This window comes from Nymphalis io, chromosome 6 (genome assembly GCF_905147045.1).
Source record: "Nymphalis io chromosome 6, ilAglIoxx1.1, whole genome shotgun sequence".
Classification (NCBI taxonomy): domain Eukaryota; kingdom Metazoa; phylum Arthropoda; class Insecta; order Lepidoptera; family Nymphalidae; genus Nymphalis; species Nymphalis io.
The window spans coordinates 1065698-1085354 of record NC_065893.1 but is presented as its reverse complement, the minus strand read 5'-3'; the positions used below and the strand labels follow the sequence as shown (position 1 = coordinate 1085354).

The window sequence follows — 19657 nt, the reverse complement described above, 5'->3', positions numbered from 1 at the left end:
AAATCTTAATTCAATATATAAGTTACTATATATTCATATGCAATAAAATTAATTTATGACTATTAATGGAAAAATATGTGACATCTTTTATATTATAGTATTGAATCATAAGGCAATTACAGTGATGCCAACATAACATTATATAAAAAAAGTTAATTGTAATCAAATCATGTGATTTAATTGATGTATTATGGCATTACTAATTCTTATCAATATTGATGTATTAGTTTTAATATTTTTAATCAGATAAGTTTTAAAATACTCGAAATATCATACACAGAGTAGCAACATTTAAGCATGGCATTGTTGGCTCAAGGACTCCTTATTTTTTCAGCTTATTCCATCACAATGTGCTCTCCGACATATGAAGGCATTCTTTACAATGTTTTTAGTTGGTATTCTACCATTTTTAGTTAATGTCTCATACTTTATCCAGTGGACCATCATGCTCCTAAGCATGCTTCAATCTCAAATGCTTTTGTCAAATACATATATAGTACGCCAAGTGAAAGTTTTTACTAAATTTTGAAACATTATAATTTTTTATATGGTCCAATAACATAATTAACATTTTTTAATTATATTGACTACACAATTTTCATTTTAATATTTAATATACAAATATAAATAATTCAAGATCAATGGCATTGCCAGTTTTTTGTTGAATATAATTAACAAAAAAATTATAAAACAATATAAAAAAAATACACTGGAAGCAAATTGTAATCCTGAAATGCTGATTGTGATGGTTCTTGGAAATAAAAACATGCACATACACTACCAAACTTAATCAGCACACAATACACCCAAAGCAAAAACAACATGCCAGTGGAGATTAGAAAGATGGAATAAAATGTACATTTTTATATATATGTGCAAATGTCAAATTAGATTAAAAATAAATTGTTAATGTAGCTTACGTTATATGTAATGTAGCTTATGTTATTATGGTTGATTAGACCAATAAATTCCAAGGACAGACGTGGTTAATTACGTAATAGCAATCATTGATATTAACTTGTTGAAGGGATTTAATACACCTGACCAAAGTACTGAGCGTGAGATGTCAACTATAATACAAGGAATATATTGAATTTTTTACAAATTTTATATAAAAAAGAAAAAGATTTTTATAATTGAATTTATATTCGACACGGTAAATTCGCGTCTATGGTTCGGTCTATGGAACAGATATTGTTTCTTTTTTTTTCAAATTGCGTAAAATATAGAATCATTGGTTAGGATTTTGGATTTTCAACTTAGACTTCAAAAGAGCACTAAAAATACGTAATGTTTTATAACATATGGGTCCAAAGTGATTTTATACTATTGACATTCAAGTCAATAGTATCTGACTGATCAGCTAGTCTTGTCGGTTATTACAATAAACTTATATCATCGTCTAATTATGTACCACTCACACACACTTGTGTATATATTATAAGTGCAAGTGATACTTATAATGCAATAGATAAAATTATACGTCATACGATATGATAATGCGATCTATAATTAACTATAATCACATTTCTGATTAATGACATTTCTGTAACAGTTAAATCCTGACGTAAACGCTTTCCAACGCAAATTCGTCAACGAAGTGCGTCGCTGCGATGAAATGGAACGCAAGTTACGTTATCTCGAGAAAGAGATCAGACGGGATGGAATTCCCATGCTCGAGATACCGGGAGAGGTCCCGGAGGCGCCTCAGCCCAGGGAGATGATTGATCTTGAGGTAAGATAATTTATGTCGATTCAATTAGGTAGTGCAACTCTTTACCGAACTTTCTAGGTTTCTTTACGAATAACTAATTTGTTTATTGATTGCAGGAAAGCTTTTATATTTCGATATGAAAGGTAACTCGGCCTAAAATACGAACAAAGGACATAACTTATATTCGATATAAGACATAAGTTACTCGAATACTAACTTACCTATGTTCTTTACTGTTTTATGTGAATTCACTTTTCATCTTAGTCTTAAATATAAAAGTCATTACTAGTATTAACTTAATTACGATAATTTAAATACCAAACATTTCCCTTGAATAACACCCAATCTTATTTCCTCCACTAGTGTCAGGATTGCTGATTCATATTTCGAATCGGAATTGCGAAGCAACGGGAAAATGCTGCTAACCTATTTATAATATGATATACGATAATATTGAAAGACGGTTCTGGGGTGAATTTAACCGAAAAATCACCGGTTCAAATTCGGGCAATAACAACTTGCAATAGGTGGCATCTGATGGTAAGTTGTCACTTCCGGCTTTAGACATTGGTACTGTAAGAAATATTGATTATCCCTTACATCGTCACCACCAACCTTGGGAACTAAGATTTTATGTCCCTTGTAACTGCAGTTACACTCACTCACCCTTCAAAAGGGAACAACGAAATAAGTGCTGTTTGGCTGTACAATATGTGAGGAGTGGGTGGTTACTACAGTTTACGAGATGGTAGTAGGGCTTGCACTACGCCTTACTACCATCACGTGCTCATAAGAGAATGAAACATTGTTAGTTCGGCTTTCCTAACGAAGTGTCAGTGATGGAATCAAATCCATCTACTCCTCAAATTAAAGAAGAATATGTAATTATATGTATATTAAATAAAAAAAAATCTACAGGCAACATTTGAGAAGCTTGAAAATGAACTGCGTGAAGTCAATCAGAACGCGGAAGCTCTGAAGAGAAATTATCTCGAACTGACTGAGCTCAAACACATTCTTAGGAAGACGCAAGTATTTTTTGACGAGGTAAGTACACAACGATTGTCGAAGTGATTGGTACCACAAATTTGTCGTTTCGAATCACATGATTTGGCTCAACAATTATCGATATAACACAACGTTAGAATGATAATCTGTATTATGTGTGTTGTTTACGTAAGCCACCTCGTAGTTCAGTCTTATAAATTAATCGTGAGATAAGATAATTCACGCCGGCAATATCCTCGTGAAGCTACGTTTTATTAATTATTATTGCACTAAGTTTTTAGCTGAACATGCTGCTTCAATATATTAGCCAGCCGTCGTTTAAAACTCAGTATCCAGTTTGCGTAAAATAAATACGAAACCTTTTTTACAATTATTGCTTCTCTATCAACATTTAAAAGTCGACAATATGCGCTGCTGTTGTAGAAAAAAACTAGCTCCAAGTCGATCGATTTGGAAACACTTTTTAAGTATTCGATGTTTTGTTTTAATCATTTTCGTTAAGTTCTATTTATTTTTATTTGAAGTCGATGTATCATTAAATACGAGAGAACCCCGATCAGCATTGTATGTATAATCAAATGAAAAAAAGTACTAAATATCTCTTCGTTTACTAAAACACTCAGCACTGCCTCTATTTAAATATGTTAACACTGTCTGCCTTTTACAACGAGGTCGTGGGTCTTCTTCATACAACCGCTTTAAAGTGTGACATTAATTAAAACGAAAATCAATACTACTTGAATATATTGCTAAAGGTATCTTAAAAAATTTAAAAAAATCACAGTCATTGTCACATTTCTAATTCTTATAAATACAATAACCCACTCTTCCAAATTGTTCTTTGATTTACAATGTAATAATGTATTTGAAAACAAACTTCGTGGGGACAAATGTATATCCTATTATAAATTGATCGCTATCTTAACGCGTTAGCGTCGGTAAATCAAACGTCCCTCCACCGATAATGTGACATTGACCTTGAATGCGCAATTGACCTTGGCGCCATTTTGGCGCTTGTGTGCACAAGATGGCGGACCCTTCGCGAGAGGAAGAACAAGTGACACTACTGGGGGAAGAGGGACTCATGGCGGGAGGGCAAGCGCTCAAATTGGGGTATGCAGATTAACTTTAAAATGTTCTCGGACGTGCTCTGACTCCTGCGTTTTTAGTAATAGGGGCGACGAATGGGAGTCAGAGCAAGTTATGGAACGATATTATTTTTGCAGCGCTTGTACTGTGACGCTGATACGGGAGTCTACCGCTCACCACTCAGGCAAGCATTGGAGACAGCCGGTTTATAGTATATTATCAAATTAACAACTCTTTACTTCTTGTGTGATGGAATGATAGCTTAGTGTAGCACCGACATCACCTTATAATTCTCAATTTCTAATACGATGCTTATAGGTCTAGACGAGTCCCCTATCGAGTGCTAATCAACTGCTGCCTGAGTGAGTTTTAACTAACAAAGTTTTTCGAAACCGATTTATTTTTGAAGTCCATCCGCGTGCTGAAATTTCGGTCTTAATTAACCGATCGTGTTCTTTTCATACCGTCATGCTTTTTGTACTGTTATAATGTTTGCATGCCATTTATGAGTTGTATCATGTCCGTAGATGTTCACTTTTGTTTTCAAAACAGTAGGTGTAACCACGTTGTTAATTAATCACAATTTGAAGTAGATGTTGAAACTAACAATATAGTCAATATAAGCTTTTTGAACTATAGTAGTCATCGCAATCGAACAATTGAAGACGCGTTGGCGCTAATTTTTTACTACAACAAGCAATATACCATCCATGGTGAACATATCATATTTGTGGGTTTAGCTTTCGGCCTGTGTCGTCGTTTGGGCAATGTCTTGTCTACATGTTTGTTTGTCCGCTAGCACGAGGGCGGTGCCAATACCACTGAATCAATGACGCGCGCCCTGATATCCGACGATCCGAACAAACATATGGGACAGGTTCAGCTAGGGTATGTATACGATTGTACATACGGTACTAGTTGACACGATGGGAACTACGGCTGACCAGCAGTAGCTAAGTGATATTGATAAGTTAAACGTTGAAAGTAACGAACACCGAGATGAATATGATAATTATGGAGATGGTGCATGAATTTAAACTTATATGGTATCAAAGGAGTAACCACTGCTTTTCAGCTGTATTTTACCAGCCTGTTTATAGCTAAGGGCATCGCAAAGATATATAAAGCAATTAAATGATAGATTATAACCAGTTATTTTACCCTTTATTAAAATATCTAATATTTCCCAAAACGATATAACTATTTCTGATCATATTATTCGGAACAAATTAAAAAATTATGTATTTTGTCAGCGCTCTCACGGGTACGTATGAAATAACTTTTTTCACACGTCAACCTACAGCGATCAATCTAGATGTTTACATTAACTTGACAGCTTTATTATTTGAGGGTAAATTGTATCACCAATATAAATATTTACAATACTTTATATTTTGTATTAAACGCGTCATAACATAATTAAAGTGATGATAGTAGACTAGCAAATTCCGAAGTGTTTTGGAGAAATAGTTTTTTTTTTTTTTTTTTTAATTTAGATATAATTATTACTTAACATATTGTAAAAGCTCGATCGCTCGAATGTTCGATCGTAGGAAGAACAATTTTTAGAAGTCACAATTTTTGCATGCTGAATTCTACATCAAAGTAAACATAAGACCGTTGTACTAATATTATTATCATTTAAATCACAACACGTGATCTATGTGATTTCTTTGATAATTCTTTTTTTTTTTTTTTAAATATGTGATAAATGCTAAAATGTTTTTGCTTGATTTACTCCTTAGTTTCCGGGATAAACAAGAGTCCTTGGAATTCCTGCCTTGGTTAGTAGTAATGTAAATTATTAGTAGTTGAAATATTTGACTAAGAGTTTTTGTTTGGTGGAAGTAAAATTTTTGGTCCTGTTTTATATTTAACTTTCGAAATTGAAGGATATGAATCTGTTTGTTCTTGTGTCATCAGATCTCTGTCTTCTTCTTTCGGATGTCAAATCAATGATGTTGAAAGAGAGATCAGTGTTTATCTAAACACATTATAGACATTTATATATATAAAAAAAAATAGTTTCTAGTTGTTAACAGATATTCATATTGATGCAGTAAAAAAGCTAAGTTGAAACCCTTGACCTATTCATTTCAATTTCGATGGTTTTATAGTTTTATTAACTAACATATTGTACAGACATGCTTATTAACACTTCACCTATTGCAATATACTCACTCAGCGTTCCTAAATGTGTATAAATTTCAATTTGGACTTCAAGAATAGATAACGGAATAGGTGCGCAAAATTGTAAATGCTGGATATGTTAAAATTTTCGTTATCACACGTTTTCTCGAATAGAATAAACCGTTCAATATACTTGAAAATTTGAAAACTGGTCGTGGTCGTATAATGCTTGATTTTAATCTTTGACCCTTCTCATAAATGACTAGATTACCTTGTCCAGTTTATTCTATATGTGACAACGAAAACTACTCTAGATACTATAATTTCGATAAAGAATCTAACAGCGTCTTGGTACGAGTGTTTTAGTTATTAATTTTTTTTTTATTTATTCTTTTGTTTTCAGACTTATACTATTCATTCAGAGCGTTATTTTTTTTTTTACAAACATGATATTAAAATATACGGTACCCATTTTAACCTTCAGATATTTAAGTATGACGTCTTTAATAAATTATATATCTCCGTGTTCCGGTATCAGACACGGTATGAGACTGTCTTGTAATCTATGCAAACTCATTTGTTTGCTACGTACGAATTTTACTGTCAGTATTCTCAGTTGGTAAGCCTTTGACTAAAGATCGTTTATTAACATCGCAATGCGTCTAAAGAGCTGTCAGTTTCTCGTAAACGATTTACAATATGCTATCACATTTATCCATGCCACGTTTGTCATGCTGAAGGGATTGCAACTGTGTATAAAAAAGATAAAAATCCTTGAATCACAATTGAACGCATCGTGTTTTAATTTTTGTCTTTAACGTTTTTAGTTGTGATAGAAAAAGAAAAAAGAATAGTAAGACGTATTTAAATTTATAATTCGTTTTATACATATCAATAAATTACTTGAAATTATATTTTGGAAAGTTGTAAAATTCAGGTCACACTCATGAATTTGTGATTTATTTGGTAGATAATATCCGTTTGGTAACTCGTGATTGTTTGGATGGATTTATTTTAAGATGACAATCAAAGATGTATCAAACAGATTCGAATTGAGAATGATACAGGGATATCAGATAATACAGCGAAGATAAGGGAACTCAATGCGGAGATGGTGAATTACCGTAGGAAACAATAACATTGTCTGACTCATCTTTTCGCATTTTTATCATTGATTACTTAATTTTTGTCTGGTGTTTATCATTTCGTTTGTAAAATATTTGTTTTGTTTGTTAATATAGTAAATCAATAGTCGTTGTTTGACCTTTTGGGTTTATATCAGACCCTCGATTTTTCACAAGTGATTTTGCACATTTGCACGGAACTTTGTTAATTTTTTCAACTTCATACAATATCACGGATCATTTACAATGGATAGTGGACACTTTGTGACGCTATAAAGAACCTTAATTTGACTATAAACGGTATCACCCATACGTTCTGGTAGGTTACCTCGCGTGCTATGATTGATCGGTTCTATGATTGTCATGAAGATCACGTATTTATATCGAATTAAATAACTAATGTCATAATTATAACAAAAAGCAAGAATTACAGTTATATCAAGGATGATACAAATCTTTTTTTTTTTTAAGAATAGGAAGGCGGACGAGCATTTGGGCCACCTGATGGTAAGTGGTCACCAATGCCCATAGTTAACCATCGCTTACCAATGCGCCACCAATCTTGGGAACTAAGATGTTATGTCCCTTGTGTCTGTAATTACACTGGCTCCCTCACCCTTCAAACCGGAACACAACAATAACAAGTACTGCTGTTTTGCGGTAGAATATCTAATGAGTGGGTGGTACCTACCCAGACGAGTTCGCGCAAAGCTCTACCACCAGTATAATACTAATATTATAAATGTGAAAGTAAATCTGTCTGTCACGCTTACACGAATAAACCACTCAACCGGTTTTGATCAAATTTGTTATGAAGAAAAATTGAACATTATGGAAGGAAATATGCTAAGCATTTTTTCAAGCGAATTTCTTCCCACTCGTAAGTAGTAATGCATAATAATTACTTACGAAATACAAATCACATCTTTACACAGACTTGTGTGAGTGTGTGAGTATCGCCTTTAGAACGAATACAAATGTGCTAGATTAATATTAAGCACAAATACATATTTAGGAACTCCGCAGACACTGGTTATAAAATTTAAGAAGCATTATTGACGCGTATGACGCATTGACGGTACTAAAATAATTAAATAATAATGCTAGATGTTAAAAACTCCTTGTATTTAAGATAGATAAGAAAATTGCACAATACAACGTTAATTAGAGATGCTACATGTTTACGTAGACGTAAATTAGGTTGCACGAAGATCGTATCACCCGAGTCGAGATAATTATTACTGACGATATTATGACATGTTTAAAATAATGTAATATATCAATATATATATGTAACAGTAACAGTCTGTTAATGTCCCACTGCTGGGCTAAGGCCTCCTCTCCCTTTTGAGGAGAAGGTTTGGAGCTTATTCCACCAGGCTGCTCCAATGCGGGTTGGTAGAATACACATGTGGCAGAATTTCAATGAAATTAGACACATGCAGGTTTCCTCACGATGTTTTCCTTCACCGTTAAGCACGAGATGAATTATAAACACAAATTAAGCACATGAAAATTCAGTGGTGCTTGCCCGGGTTTGAACCCACGATCATCGGTTAAGATTCACGCGTTCTTACCACTAGGCCATCTCGGCTTCTATATAATTCTGTGAGGAAAAAATAATAAAGAAAGTCACTGTGAAAATGTAGAATATTTTCGACATTATCAAATTGCCTTTAGCAATATTCTTGGTGGTAGGGCATTGTGCAAGCCCGTCTGGTTAGGTACCACACATTAGATACTCTATCGCTAAACGGCAATACGTAGTTTTTTTATGTTTTGGTTTGAAGGGTGAGGGAGCCGGTGTAACTACAGCCTCGAGAGATATAACAACTTGGCTCTCGAGGTCGGTGGTGCCGATGTCTGAACCCGTTTGCCTATCCGCCTGCATACAACATGAAAAAAAAACAAGTAATCTACGCTTCTGTAATTGACATTGATTTAAGAAGTAAATAATTACATTTTATTAAAATTTCTGAATATAGACGAAATACATACATAACATATATATATATAAAATGTAACTTTATATATGTATAACGGATCTTATACATACAAATATAATTTCTTTCAATTCACGAATTATCGCTAACGCGCAATTCACGACAATAAAGGTAAACGTCCGATGTATCGGATGTATTGTTATCAAACAACCTTTGTGAGAACTAAACATTTCATTTGATAGCTGTTGTTATAACGATTCCCGCTAATGTTTGCTTTGTGAGGAAATTTAACTCTAATTGTTAGCATAAAGGCGTCTGTAGTGTTTGTTTGAATACGCTTACCTCAGGATGGAATATCATTCTGATTTGAAAGCGCTTGACGCATCTATTATAATATTGAGTAATCCGGAAATATTAATTTAATTCTACGATTGGCGTTATTATATTTTTGATAAAATGTGCAATGTTCACTCACGATGTTTATAGGACAGAGATGAATGATTAGAGGCGACGCTGACTTAAAATGGTGTAAGGCTTTTGCGTAATATAACTTGAAAATGTCGCTATATCGACCTAAATGTTATTGTGCTAGAAATATAAATTATAAATTAAGTTCTAGCTAACTGGTCATAATAAATTTCGATTTAAAATTATGATGAACAATATTTATTTATAACCCGGTATGTACATATTATTTTACACCACACATTGAAAACCCTGGTTATACTGTCAATAAATGATGACTATTTAAAAATGAGCTACGCTCCAAGTGCCATTTTTTTTCACGCAGTGGAAAAACCTATATGGTACCTAGTTCCCATGGGGGGAACTGGGTTATGTGGGATTCTTAACCACTAAAACCACTGCGATGGCCGTCCTCGGCACGGATCGGAGAGGCTGCGGTATCGTGTTGATATAACGCATCCGCGGTCTCGCCCCCCACATTCCTCGCTAGTGATTACGGCAGCGCGTGGCCATCCTGGCTACCGTCCCCCTCAGGGCCGACTGAAATAAGACACGCGAGGCCCCCACCTCACGCATTCACGGCCCCAGGGTTGCGCCCTATCTTTTAAGCCCCGGGCGTCGGGGCTGTGGGAGGGCCGAGACGACGCCGACGTCGTCTCGCCGAGCAGGATCGGCCCTTTCCCGTTCCCACACCGCAGTCTCCTTCTTGACCATGGCGGTCTCACAGAAGGAGGCTACGGCCATCCACGCCGATTCTCTGCGGAGCATCGCCGACACGACTGCTCGCAGGGACAGGTCACACAGGTCTTGTCCGTCTCCGCATTCCACGCGGGGCACGCCTCCAGCGTATGCTGAGTGGTGTCCCGGTCCGCACCGTTGCTGTATATACTTGTGCTAAGGCTGCAAATATATATCCTTATTGTAACTTCGTACTACTAAGTGTCAGTATTACCGGACGAAGAGTACCAACATTTTCATAACATAATTGGCGTCTAGGTAGACGTTACCACGAAGCTATCACGTATTATACCGCCAAACAGCTACACTTAGTATTTTTGTGTTCCGGTTTGAAGGATAAATGAGAATTTACAATGTCCCTTACATTATTAATACGATATATACGATAGTCATGATATCACAAAAAACTTTAATAAAAATTGACATATTGGGAAACAGAGAATTCCGCACAATTGTATAGATTACACAGATAAGAACAGAAAATTAGAGAAAGACGTACGAAGTAATATTGATAAAAACTTTTTGCTTAATTTAAAGTAGGTAATAATGCACGCTCTGAATAAATGGTTCAAGTTAGTCAACACTTTTATTTATTATGGAGAAATTGAAGATTGGTTATAAACGAGTTTAAAAAAAAAAGAAATTGTCGCACGTCATGAATTGTCATGAATCAAATTGTTTATAAGCGTATACCAGCAAAATGTTAATTTTACTCGTGGCGAAGTTTAACAATGAATATTGAAAAACATAAATACTCTTTTTTTGTTAAAAATAATTCTGCGATAGTTTAATTGACTTAATATGGTATATATTATAAGAAATTAATTATGAACTGACGATAAATTTTACTCGACATAAGTATTTTAACGTTAGTATTGGGCCGAGATGGCCAGTACCTTCTCCTCAAAAAGGGACAGGAGGCCTTTAGCCCAGTAGTGGGATATTCACAGGCTGTTACGCATATATTATTCACCAATATATATTTGTTGTTGTTATAACACTTCATAGTTATAGGAATAATAAAGCATTGTTCTTTGGTTGTATTTTACATTCTAATAACGACCTTCGTCCGACGTCTGTCATACATTCCGAAAAGAGAAGATGCTCTAAACCTAAATAAAATATTACGTTACACAGACAGACTTGATGCTGTGCCAAGGTGAAACGCCCCCTATATTACATCACTTGAGCGAAACGATCAAACCGAATTGCATTCAAAATCCTTTAGGTAAATTTCAAAATCGTACAACGCGGTTAGTACTTCAGCGACGATGAAATATCACCCTAATGACAAGTGTCTTAGGTTGAGAATTTAATTAACATTCAATACATGTTAAAGGAAATCAGAAATAAACCAGACGAATGTAATTTTGTTTATGTTATATGGTGGTTCCCCCGATCAAATCCGAACGTGAAGTCTACTCAATTTCACGCTCAACTGAATGTTATTTTAATTTAAAATATAAAGAATTAGATACAAAACGTACAAAAAGTATTTGAAATTTAAATTCACATCAAACTTTGCCTTGGAATTTGTGCTTGTTTCAAATTACAATGTCAGAGACAGACACGAGAGAAAATAATACAAAAATTGAACGTCCACGAGTTAACTTGAAAACGTTAAGCAATAGCCATAAAAATGTATTTATTCATTTATAATATCTAAAACTTCCGAAGGTGTAGTGTTATTTATCACAATTTATTTTTAGTATTAATAAAAATATCCTTATTAATAATATAATTTATGTTGCCATACGCGTCGTGTCATCGTAAGAATATAGTTCGTGTCGCAATAGCAGCTTAATCATATTAGGGGATTTCACACTTTTTTTTTTTGCTGGTAAAACGCATTTACGCGTTTCCCCCACATTAGCTCGCCGGCACTGAAGGCGCCGGAATACCCACTAAAAAACCAGCGGTACCCACTCCGTCTTGTCGAAGGGGCGTCACGGGAAGGGGATTTCACCTAACAATTGTCGGCAATAGTGTTAACTGCGCGAACGAAACGATGGAAGTGATAATAGCCACCACTATCCACCAGCCACCAATATACAACCTTCTAGCTAATCGTTTTACTCTGTTTATTGTTATTTCATCTGTTTAATTATTGGACAAATTGTAATTAGTGGAACAAATTCAATTTTATAAATTTTCCTTAATCTTTGCTTCAAATAAAAACTAAATAAATTCCCAAATACTTCAACGACGCCAACGCAAAAGAAGGTAGGTTGAATAATCAAATTCGATAAACAGAAAAAGTTGTACTTGAATATAAATTATGTAATACGGACGAATTGAGAACCTCCTTCGTTTTTGAATTTAAAAGTAATTTGTGTTAATATATATATTTATATACAGTATATATATATATATATATATATATATATATATATATATATATATATATATATATATATATATACACGGATATAAAACATAAAGAAGATATTAAAGTACGAGGGAAACGCGATTGCTAAGGAGGTTAATTTAGACATTCTGCAAACAATGCACATTCAGAACAAGCGTTGCTCATTACTTCACGTGATTGTATGAATAAATGAAAGCGAACTGCATTGTCGTAAACTATTGCCATTTTATTATTGTGTTATGACATGTATCCTACGTCATCACGGGTACGTAGAGGTGGTTGGTATTTTTTGCGGTTTTTACCTCGCTTAACAGTGATGATTGCAAATTATAATTGTACTTAAATAAAAATCAAAGGGATATAAGGAAATATAAAATATCGATTAGTATAATAAGTTTATTATAACAGTGTCTGCCTCGTTTGTATCTCGATGTTCTGAATAAAATCCCGAATCGTTTCTGTAAAAATGAATTAAGATTTTTTGTTAAGATATTCTTATTGGCTTCCAAAAGTTTCGACGTAAGCAGTGTTTACACTCGCATGATAAGCACGTAAGCCTCTTGAGAATGCCGCAATGGTCAGTTAATAATCATTATATTAAAATTATATTTCATTATCAACTTGTATTTATCAATTAGTATATTATCAACTTGTATTTATCAATTATTATATATACATTATGATATAAAGAACACTTTGTTTAATTAACATCCGCCGAACAACGTTAAACGTTTCTCAAACTCATAAATGTTTGCAGGATACGTTTCAAATAGGACTTTTTATAGTCTTAAGGTCTTTGAAATGTGTATGTAAATTGAAAACTAAAAAAAATATTCAACGACATATAGTGATTACAACACAAAATTTTGTGACAATGGTGGAAACTGTAGTTTCAAAGACCATTGTTTCAAAATTTTGTATATCTATTGTGGGTTATTAAGAGATAAATTGCCGTAATGAAGAACAATACGAGACCTTGCATTATGTTAAGTCGTTAATCTTCCTCTTTGCGAATCGTGTATCGAACAATAGACGTGTCAAACCCTCAAATTGCATACGATTGAGATTCCTCACATTGTAATGCGGCTAAATCATACGTTACACGCTAATTTTGAAGTATTTTGTTGTACATATTCAAATCTCAAACATCTTTATTGAAAAAGAGTTTTTAAGCACCCATCGAATTGTTATGCTACAGTATTTAATTGAAGCTACGACTGCTTTGAAATGAGGTTCTACCGAAAATACCGGCTGTCTTGCCGCTTAATAGTTAATTCTTTCACCAATTTTTTATAGGTATCAAAAACATACCTAAATCCTCTAAATAACTAACATTAAAACGCTCACAAATATGATAGCATTATTGAACTTCATAACTTATCAAAACAAACTAGATCATCATATAAAAAAATCAACTTATGGTTCTTCGGCTGCCGTGGATTTAGGTCAGTTATACGATTTCAGAGGAATTGCAGGAATATTTATCGGCGCCATAATTGTTGATCATCTGATAGCAATCGATAATACCATTGATAATATGTGTAACGGGGACAGAGTGACATGCTGTCAGCTTTGTGGTTTTAATATTGTATTTAACTATCAAGGTTAATAAAGGTTCTTCTTTGAGACAAGCAAATTATAATTTAGCACTTTTCTTTAAGATCATTAATAGAAAGACAAAAGTGTCAATCTCTCATAGGTTAATGAATGACTTCGTTGTAATAAATTTTTCTTGTTATGTTCTTATGGACACTTTTATATACTTGGTGAAGTAAATAAATACTAACTTTTTGTCGTTATTATTGTCGAGTAGAATTTATTAATTTATTTTATTGATTATCGTTTTTTTTAAGAATGTAATCTTTGTGAACTATAAAAGTAACAACCAGTTAATGTCCCACTGCTGGGCTAAGGTCCTCTTTTTTTGGGAAGGTTTAAGCTTATCTCGTCACGCGTATCTAATGCGGATTTGTGTATAAACATTTGGTAATTTTTCATTCATAAACACTAATAAAATTAAATAAATAAGGGTTTTATTTTTGTGGGTTTGAATCCACAATCATTAATATCATAAATTATGTTTATATATTAATGATTTTAATACGTAAAACATTTTAAAATTCGTACCACTATCACGGAATGTCAAATGCGAAACAATTAGAAATGTAATTGTGATTGTCTGTACAGTTAAAAAGATGATATTTAACAAGGTTTTTTTATCCTAGACAAAACATATAACAAGTATTACATTAATAATATAAAACACTTGAATAGTAGTTATGTTTAAGAGTTTCCTGTCTCAATGATTATACCTATTTCAACATGTAGTATTAGATAACCGTTCTAAACGACAATCACGAAAAGATAATTAGTTGCAGTTTTTTATTGTCTATAAATTTTAATTACCACATGACTCGGTGATAAAGCGTATCTTAATTGGAATGGTAACTATTTACTCGAAAAATCCGGCTCGAAGGATCAACTTTGAACTTCGGACTCGATCCTACGGGATATACCCTATATACTCTACTTGTCAGGCATTCTTGTTAGAATCTATATTGATAACTTTACATTTAATACAATGTTATGTAAAAATGACTATTCAAAAGTGCTTGAAAGTGCCTACTTATATTAAAGTATATTTTGATTTTGTTCAATATAATTTTGTTTGGCTTTCTTGATTAGAAAACGGATTTAACCTCTGGGGGGTCCTATAAATAAAGTGTATTCAAAAACTTTACTTCACTTCTGTTTAAATTTTTACACGCGACCCCAAAAAAAGGAGTGTAATGTTTTAAGGGTTCATGTATGTATATTGAAACAGAAGGTGAGCCAGAATAGCGAAAGAAGTGTTGTGTTGTTATAAACAATATTCATTAAAGAGGCAGAGTAACCACCTTGCTCAAGTTCAACAATAATTATGATCGTTCATTGTAAATACATCGCTTTTTATACAAAATTTAAATCATTATAATGTCGGTAGTTGTAAAAATCATATCACGAAATTAAATAACATTAAAACAAAATTTATAATCAAATCAACTTCAATAAATGTTAGGTTATTCAATTTATATATATAAATAATTATATAAGCGTTGGTCGTAGCGTTGAGTTTAACAATATACACGAGTTACTTTATCCCACCCTAACTTTCAAATATCCGTACAAATGTGGATGTATGATGTATCGTTTGAATCCTTATAACATCGAGTGACGCTAGCTATAAATTAATTAATAAATTCATATATATTTGAAAACATACATCTTTAAAACATACATCATTTTACGAATATTTTTTTTTCCAAATATCGTAAATCTTATGAATGAAATTGATTACCTCGAAATTTTTATCGTTCTCAAAGGATAGCTCTAATTAACCGGCTATGTGTATATGCGCAAATATTTCAGAAACTACATTGATTTCTTTCGAATATTTAATTCAATACGACAATTGTACATCCACTGATTAATCATATACATAATATACCATTTATTTACGTAATAGCCTTTCTAAAAACGAAATTGACTATCGCCGTGACATTGTCTAGCCGCTGGTATTTTCTAAAATATGTACGCTATTAGTAACATTTGGATACATGACAACGTTTATTTATGTTTCAATCGATCATAAATACGACAAAGGTTATTTACAACGACTTATAAACATTATTGAATAAATCAACTAATTATTTAATTGGAAAAAAATATCTCTCAGATATACTGAAGAAGAGCCAGTAACTACAGGCACAAGGCACATAACATCTTAGTTCTCAAGGTCATCAAAAGCCGAGATGGCCTAGTGGTAAGAACGCGTGAATCTTAACCGATGATCGTGGGTTCAAACCCGGGCAAGCACCACTGAATTTTCATGTGCTTAATTTGTGTTTATAATTCATCTCGTGCTTAACGGTGAAGGAAAACATCGTGAGGAAACCTGCATGTGTCTAATTTCATTGAAATTCTGCCACATGTGTATTCTACCAACCCGCATTGGAGCAGCGTGGTGGAATAAGCTCCAAACCTTCTCCTCAAAAGGGAGAGGAGGCCTTAGCCCAGCAGTGGGACATTAACAGGCTGTTACTCTCTCAAGGTTGGTAGCGCATTGGCTATAAGCGATGGTTGACATTTCTTACAATGCCAATGTCTAAGGGCGTTTGGTGACCACTTACCATCAGGTGGCCCATATGCTCGTCATACCCTCCTATTCTATATAAAAAAAAAGAAGAGTTGCCATCGTCTCATTGTAGTACTCAATGGTCTACTTCATAAAATATGTTATTATAACCGTTTAGAATGTATTTATAAGTGTAAGGATTCCCATTACGAATGCTCTTATCTTTTATCGGAGTTATTTGCAATGGAAAAAATATATAATTTGTATTGTGATATTCCTCTCAGATTAGATATATCATTACAGTTTAAAAATCTAAATGACATCATAACGTTATAAGTTTTATCGTATAAAAAATGATTTTCGAACGTTTCATATGTAACACTAGGTTTTTTTGAAACTCAAAAATACTCAGGTATTTAAAATATATATATATGTTTTCGAATACAATTGATGATTACTTGGTTGTACCGCTTTGTGCAAGCCTGTCCGGGTAGGTATCACGTACTCATCAGATTTTCTACCGCCGAACATTAATACTTTGTATTTTTATGTTCCGGTTTTTTTTTTTTTATAGAATAGGAAGGCGGACGAGCATATGGGCCACCTGATGGTAAGTGGTCACCAACGCTCTTAGACATTAGCATTGTAAGAAATGTCAACCATCGCTTACATATCCAATGCGCCACCAACCTTGGGAACTAAGATTTTATGTCCCTTGTGCCTGTAATTACACTGGCTCACTCACCCTTCAAACCGGAACACAACAATATCAAGTATTGCTGTTTTGCGGTAGAATATCTGATGAGTGGGTGGTACCTACCCAGACGAGCTTGCACAAAGCCCTACCACCAGTAAATGAACTAGACCGGTTTCAATGAACTAGTGTAACTACAGGCACAAGGCACATAACATCTTAGTTCCCAAGGTTGGTAGCGCATTGGCGATGTAAGCGATGGTTAACATTTCTTGCAATACCAATGACTATACCGTTGGTGACCACTTACCATCAGATGGCCCCCATGCTAGTCCGTACCTATTTTATAAAAAAAAAAAAATAAGCTAAACAATATAAAGTAAATTTTACTTTTTCGAATAAAAACTTCGTTATCATTTTAATATCAGATTGATGGGATTTCCCTAAACGTCAGTGTAACGTATCGTCAGTTCATAGTATTTTTCCATACTTTTTCATTCAATTATAATTTCAATTTGAAGCTTGATTTAAAATAAAATATATACACAACCCGCTACAACTGTCAGATCGATTATTATATACTTTTCAAGATATCGTAAAAGAAAGCAAAAATTTTAAATCCTTAAGTGTACATACAAAAATAAATCAAATAAGTGACAAGTGACAATTTCTTATATATTTTTTTCTCATTTCCACTACATCACTCTCTCCTATATACAGTTTATAAATAATATTTATCTGTAATAATACGAAACGCATATTTTTATGAAACTAAAATATTATTTATAACCTGTAATTATTGTAAATATTATATAGTTAAGTTGTCTATTTACTTGATAAATTCTTCTTAAATTTAGTAGAATCAATATTTTTTTTTTGTAATTTATTCATTGATTTTGATATTTAAATTAAATTTGCTCAATGAGGTGTTGAAAGTGCTGAATTTTTTTATGATTTTCAATATTTTAAAATCTAGTTTTTATTACTCAAAAATTACGCTACGAAGTCCAATACACCGCTATTGAGTAAACGCTGTATGTATCTATGTCTTAGTTCAAAATTTTAAATAACTTTATTACTTTTTTATCTGTTGTTATTATAATTGTAATGTGTTGTAGAGTCGCCTGTGAACGATCTCTACACTTCACGATTCTAATGTTAATAATTCGCACAGTTTCGTCGCTGGCGTTATACTTCGTGAGCGTATACCGGCATTTGAGAGGATGCTATGGAGGGCTTGTAGGGGAAACGTATTTCTCAGGCAGGCTGAGATCGACACACCATTGGAGGACCCGTCATCTGTAAGTAGATACGTTCTCTAAAGTAATATGTTTCGATGATATTTTTTTTATTTACAAAGGGAGGCAATTATACGCGTGTAAATGGGATACTTGGTTGTAAGTGGTTACCACCGCTCATAGACAATACGAATTGATTAATGTCGGTTGCCAAGCAGAAGTCAAGGTCTTCCTCTGTTATTAAGGTACTAATTCCATCATTCTGATTTACTGTGGGTGGATTTTTTTTCTCCCACACGAGTAGGTGTGATGTTTTCTTTTCGACGTGCACGAGATAAGTACTTATGTACCAGTATGTATTTGAACTCATGATCTTCGTGTCCTATTAACTGATCTATCTCAATTCCTTCATAATTAATATTTTATTTACTCAGGTTAGATTCAACAGTCAACGTTTGTTGAACGTTCCAATAGCCATAAACATTTGTTTGAATGATTTTCATCGTAAATTGTATCTTATTTTAAGTTCATAACGGTATGTCGTGAGAGCGTCATCATGGTAATCCATGATGACTCTCTCACTTATTAGGTTTGGTTATTTAGAGGACAATATTGTGGGCACAGCTTAATGGTAAATTTCCGAGGTCGACCACGCCGGGCCTTTTTCCGATTATGTCAAATAATATGCATAGCATCATTACGTATTATAAATTTAAAATCTTAATTTAACAAGGTAGCTTTGAATGTATATTCTATTTTTTTTTTTCGAAGAAACAACTCAGAAATGAACAAAAAAATGGCCTTCGGTGATTCTAAGAATTGTTCATTAAGCAAAACAAACAAATCTATAAGTGTCAGCAACCGTTCTTATTTTCTAAGAATGATGAGAGAAATAAAGTGCAGTACGTTTATCGTTACTTCCTTGCTAATATTATAAATGTGAAAGTGAGGTTGTTTGTTTGTCATTCTTTCACGTTTTAAACTTGCAAAACACTCCACCTAACTCCACTCACATCCGTGTGAAGCCGCATT

At 33.5% G+C, this 19657-nt stretch overlaps 1 protein-coding gene across 6 annotated transcripts in view; it reads left to right on the top strand.

Moving 5' to 3' along the window:
- Positions 1–19657, top strand: part of LOC126769117 (V-type proton ATPase 116 kDa subunit a 1) — a 32339-nt gene that overhangs the window by 1545 nt on the left and 11137 nt on the right. Inside the window, exons 2-6 of one of the 6 annotated variants that reach the window (XM_050487681.1) lie at positions 1556–1735; positions 2633–2761; positions 4611–4699; positions 5557–5595; positions 18562–18688. In XM_050487681.1, the coding sequence (XP_050343638.1) occupies positions 1556–1735; positions 2633–2761; positions 4611–4699; positions 5557–5595; positions 18562–18688 (564 nt within the window). Of the gene's footprint in view, positions 1–1555; positions 1736–2632; positions 2762–3749; positions 3836–3948; positions 4023–4610; positions 4700–5556; positions 5596–18561; positions 18689–19657 lie in introns of those variants that run through there. The other 5 variants (XM_050487682.1, XM_050487685.1, XM_050487684.1 and 2 more) reach the window with 5 other exon arrangements.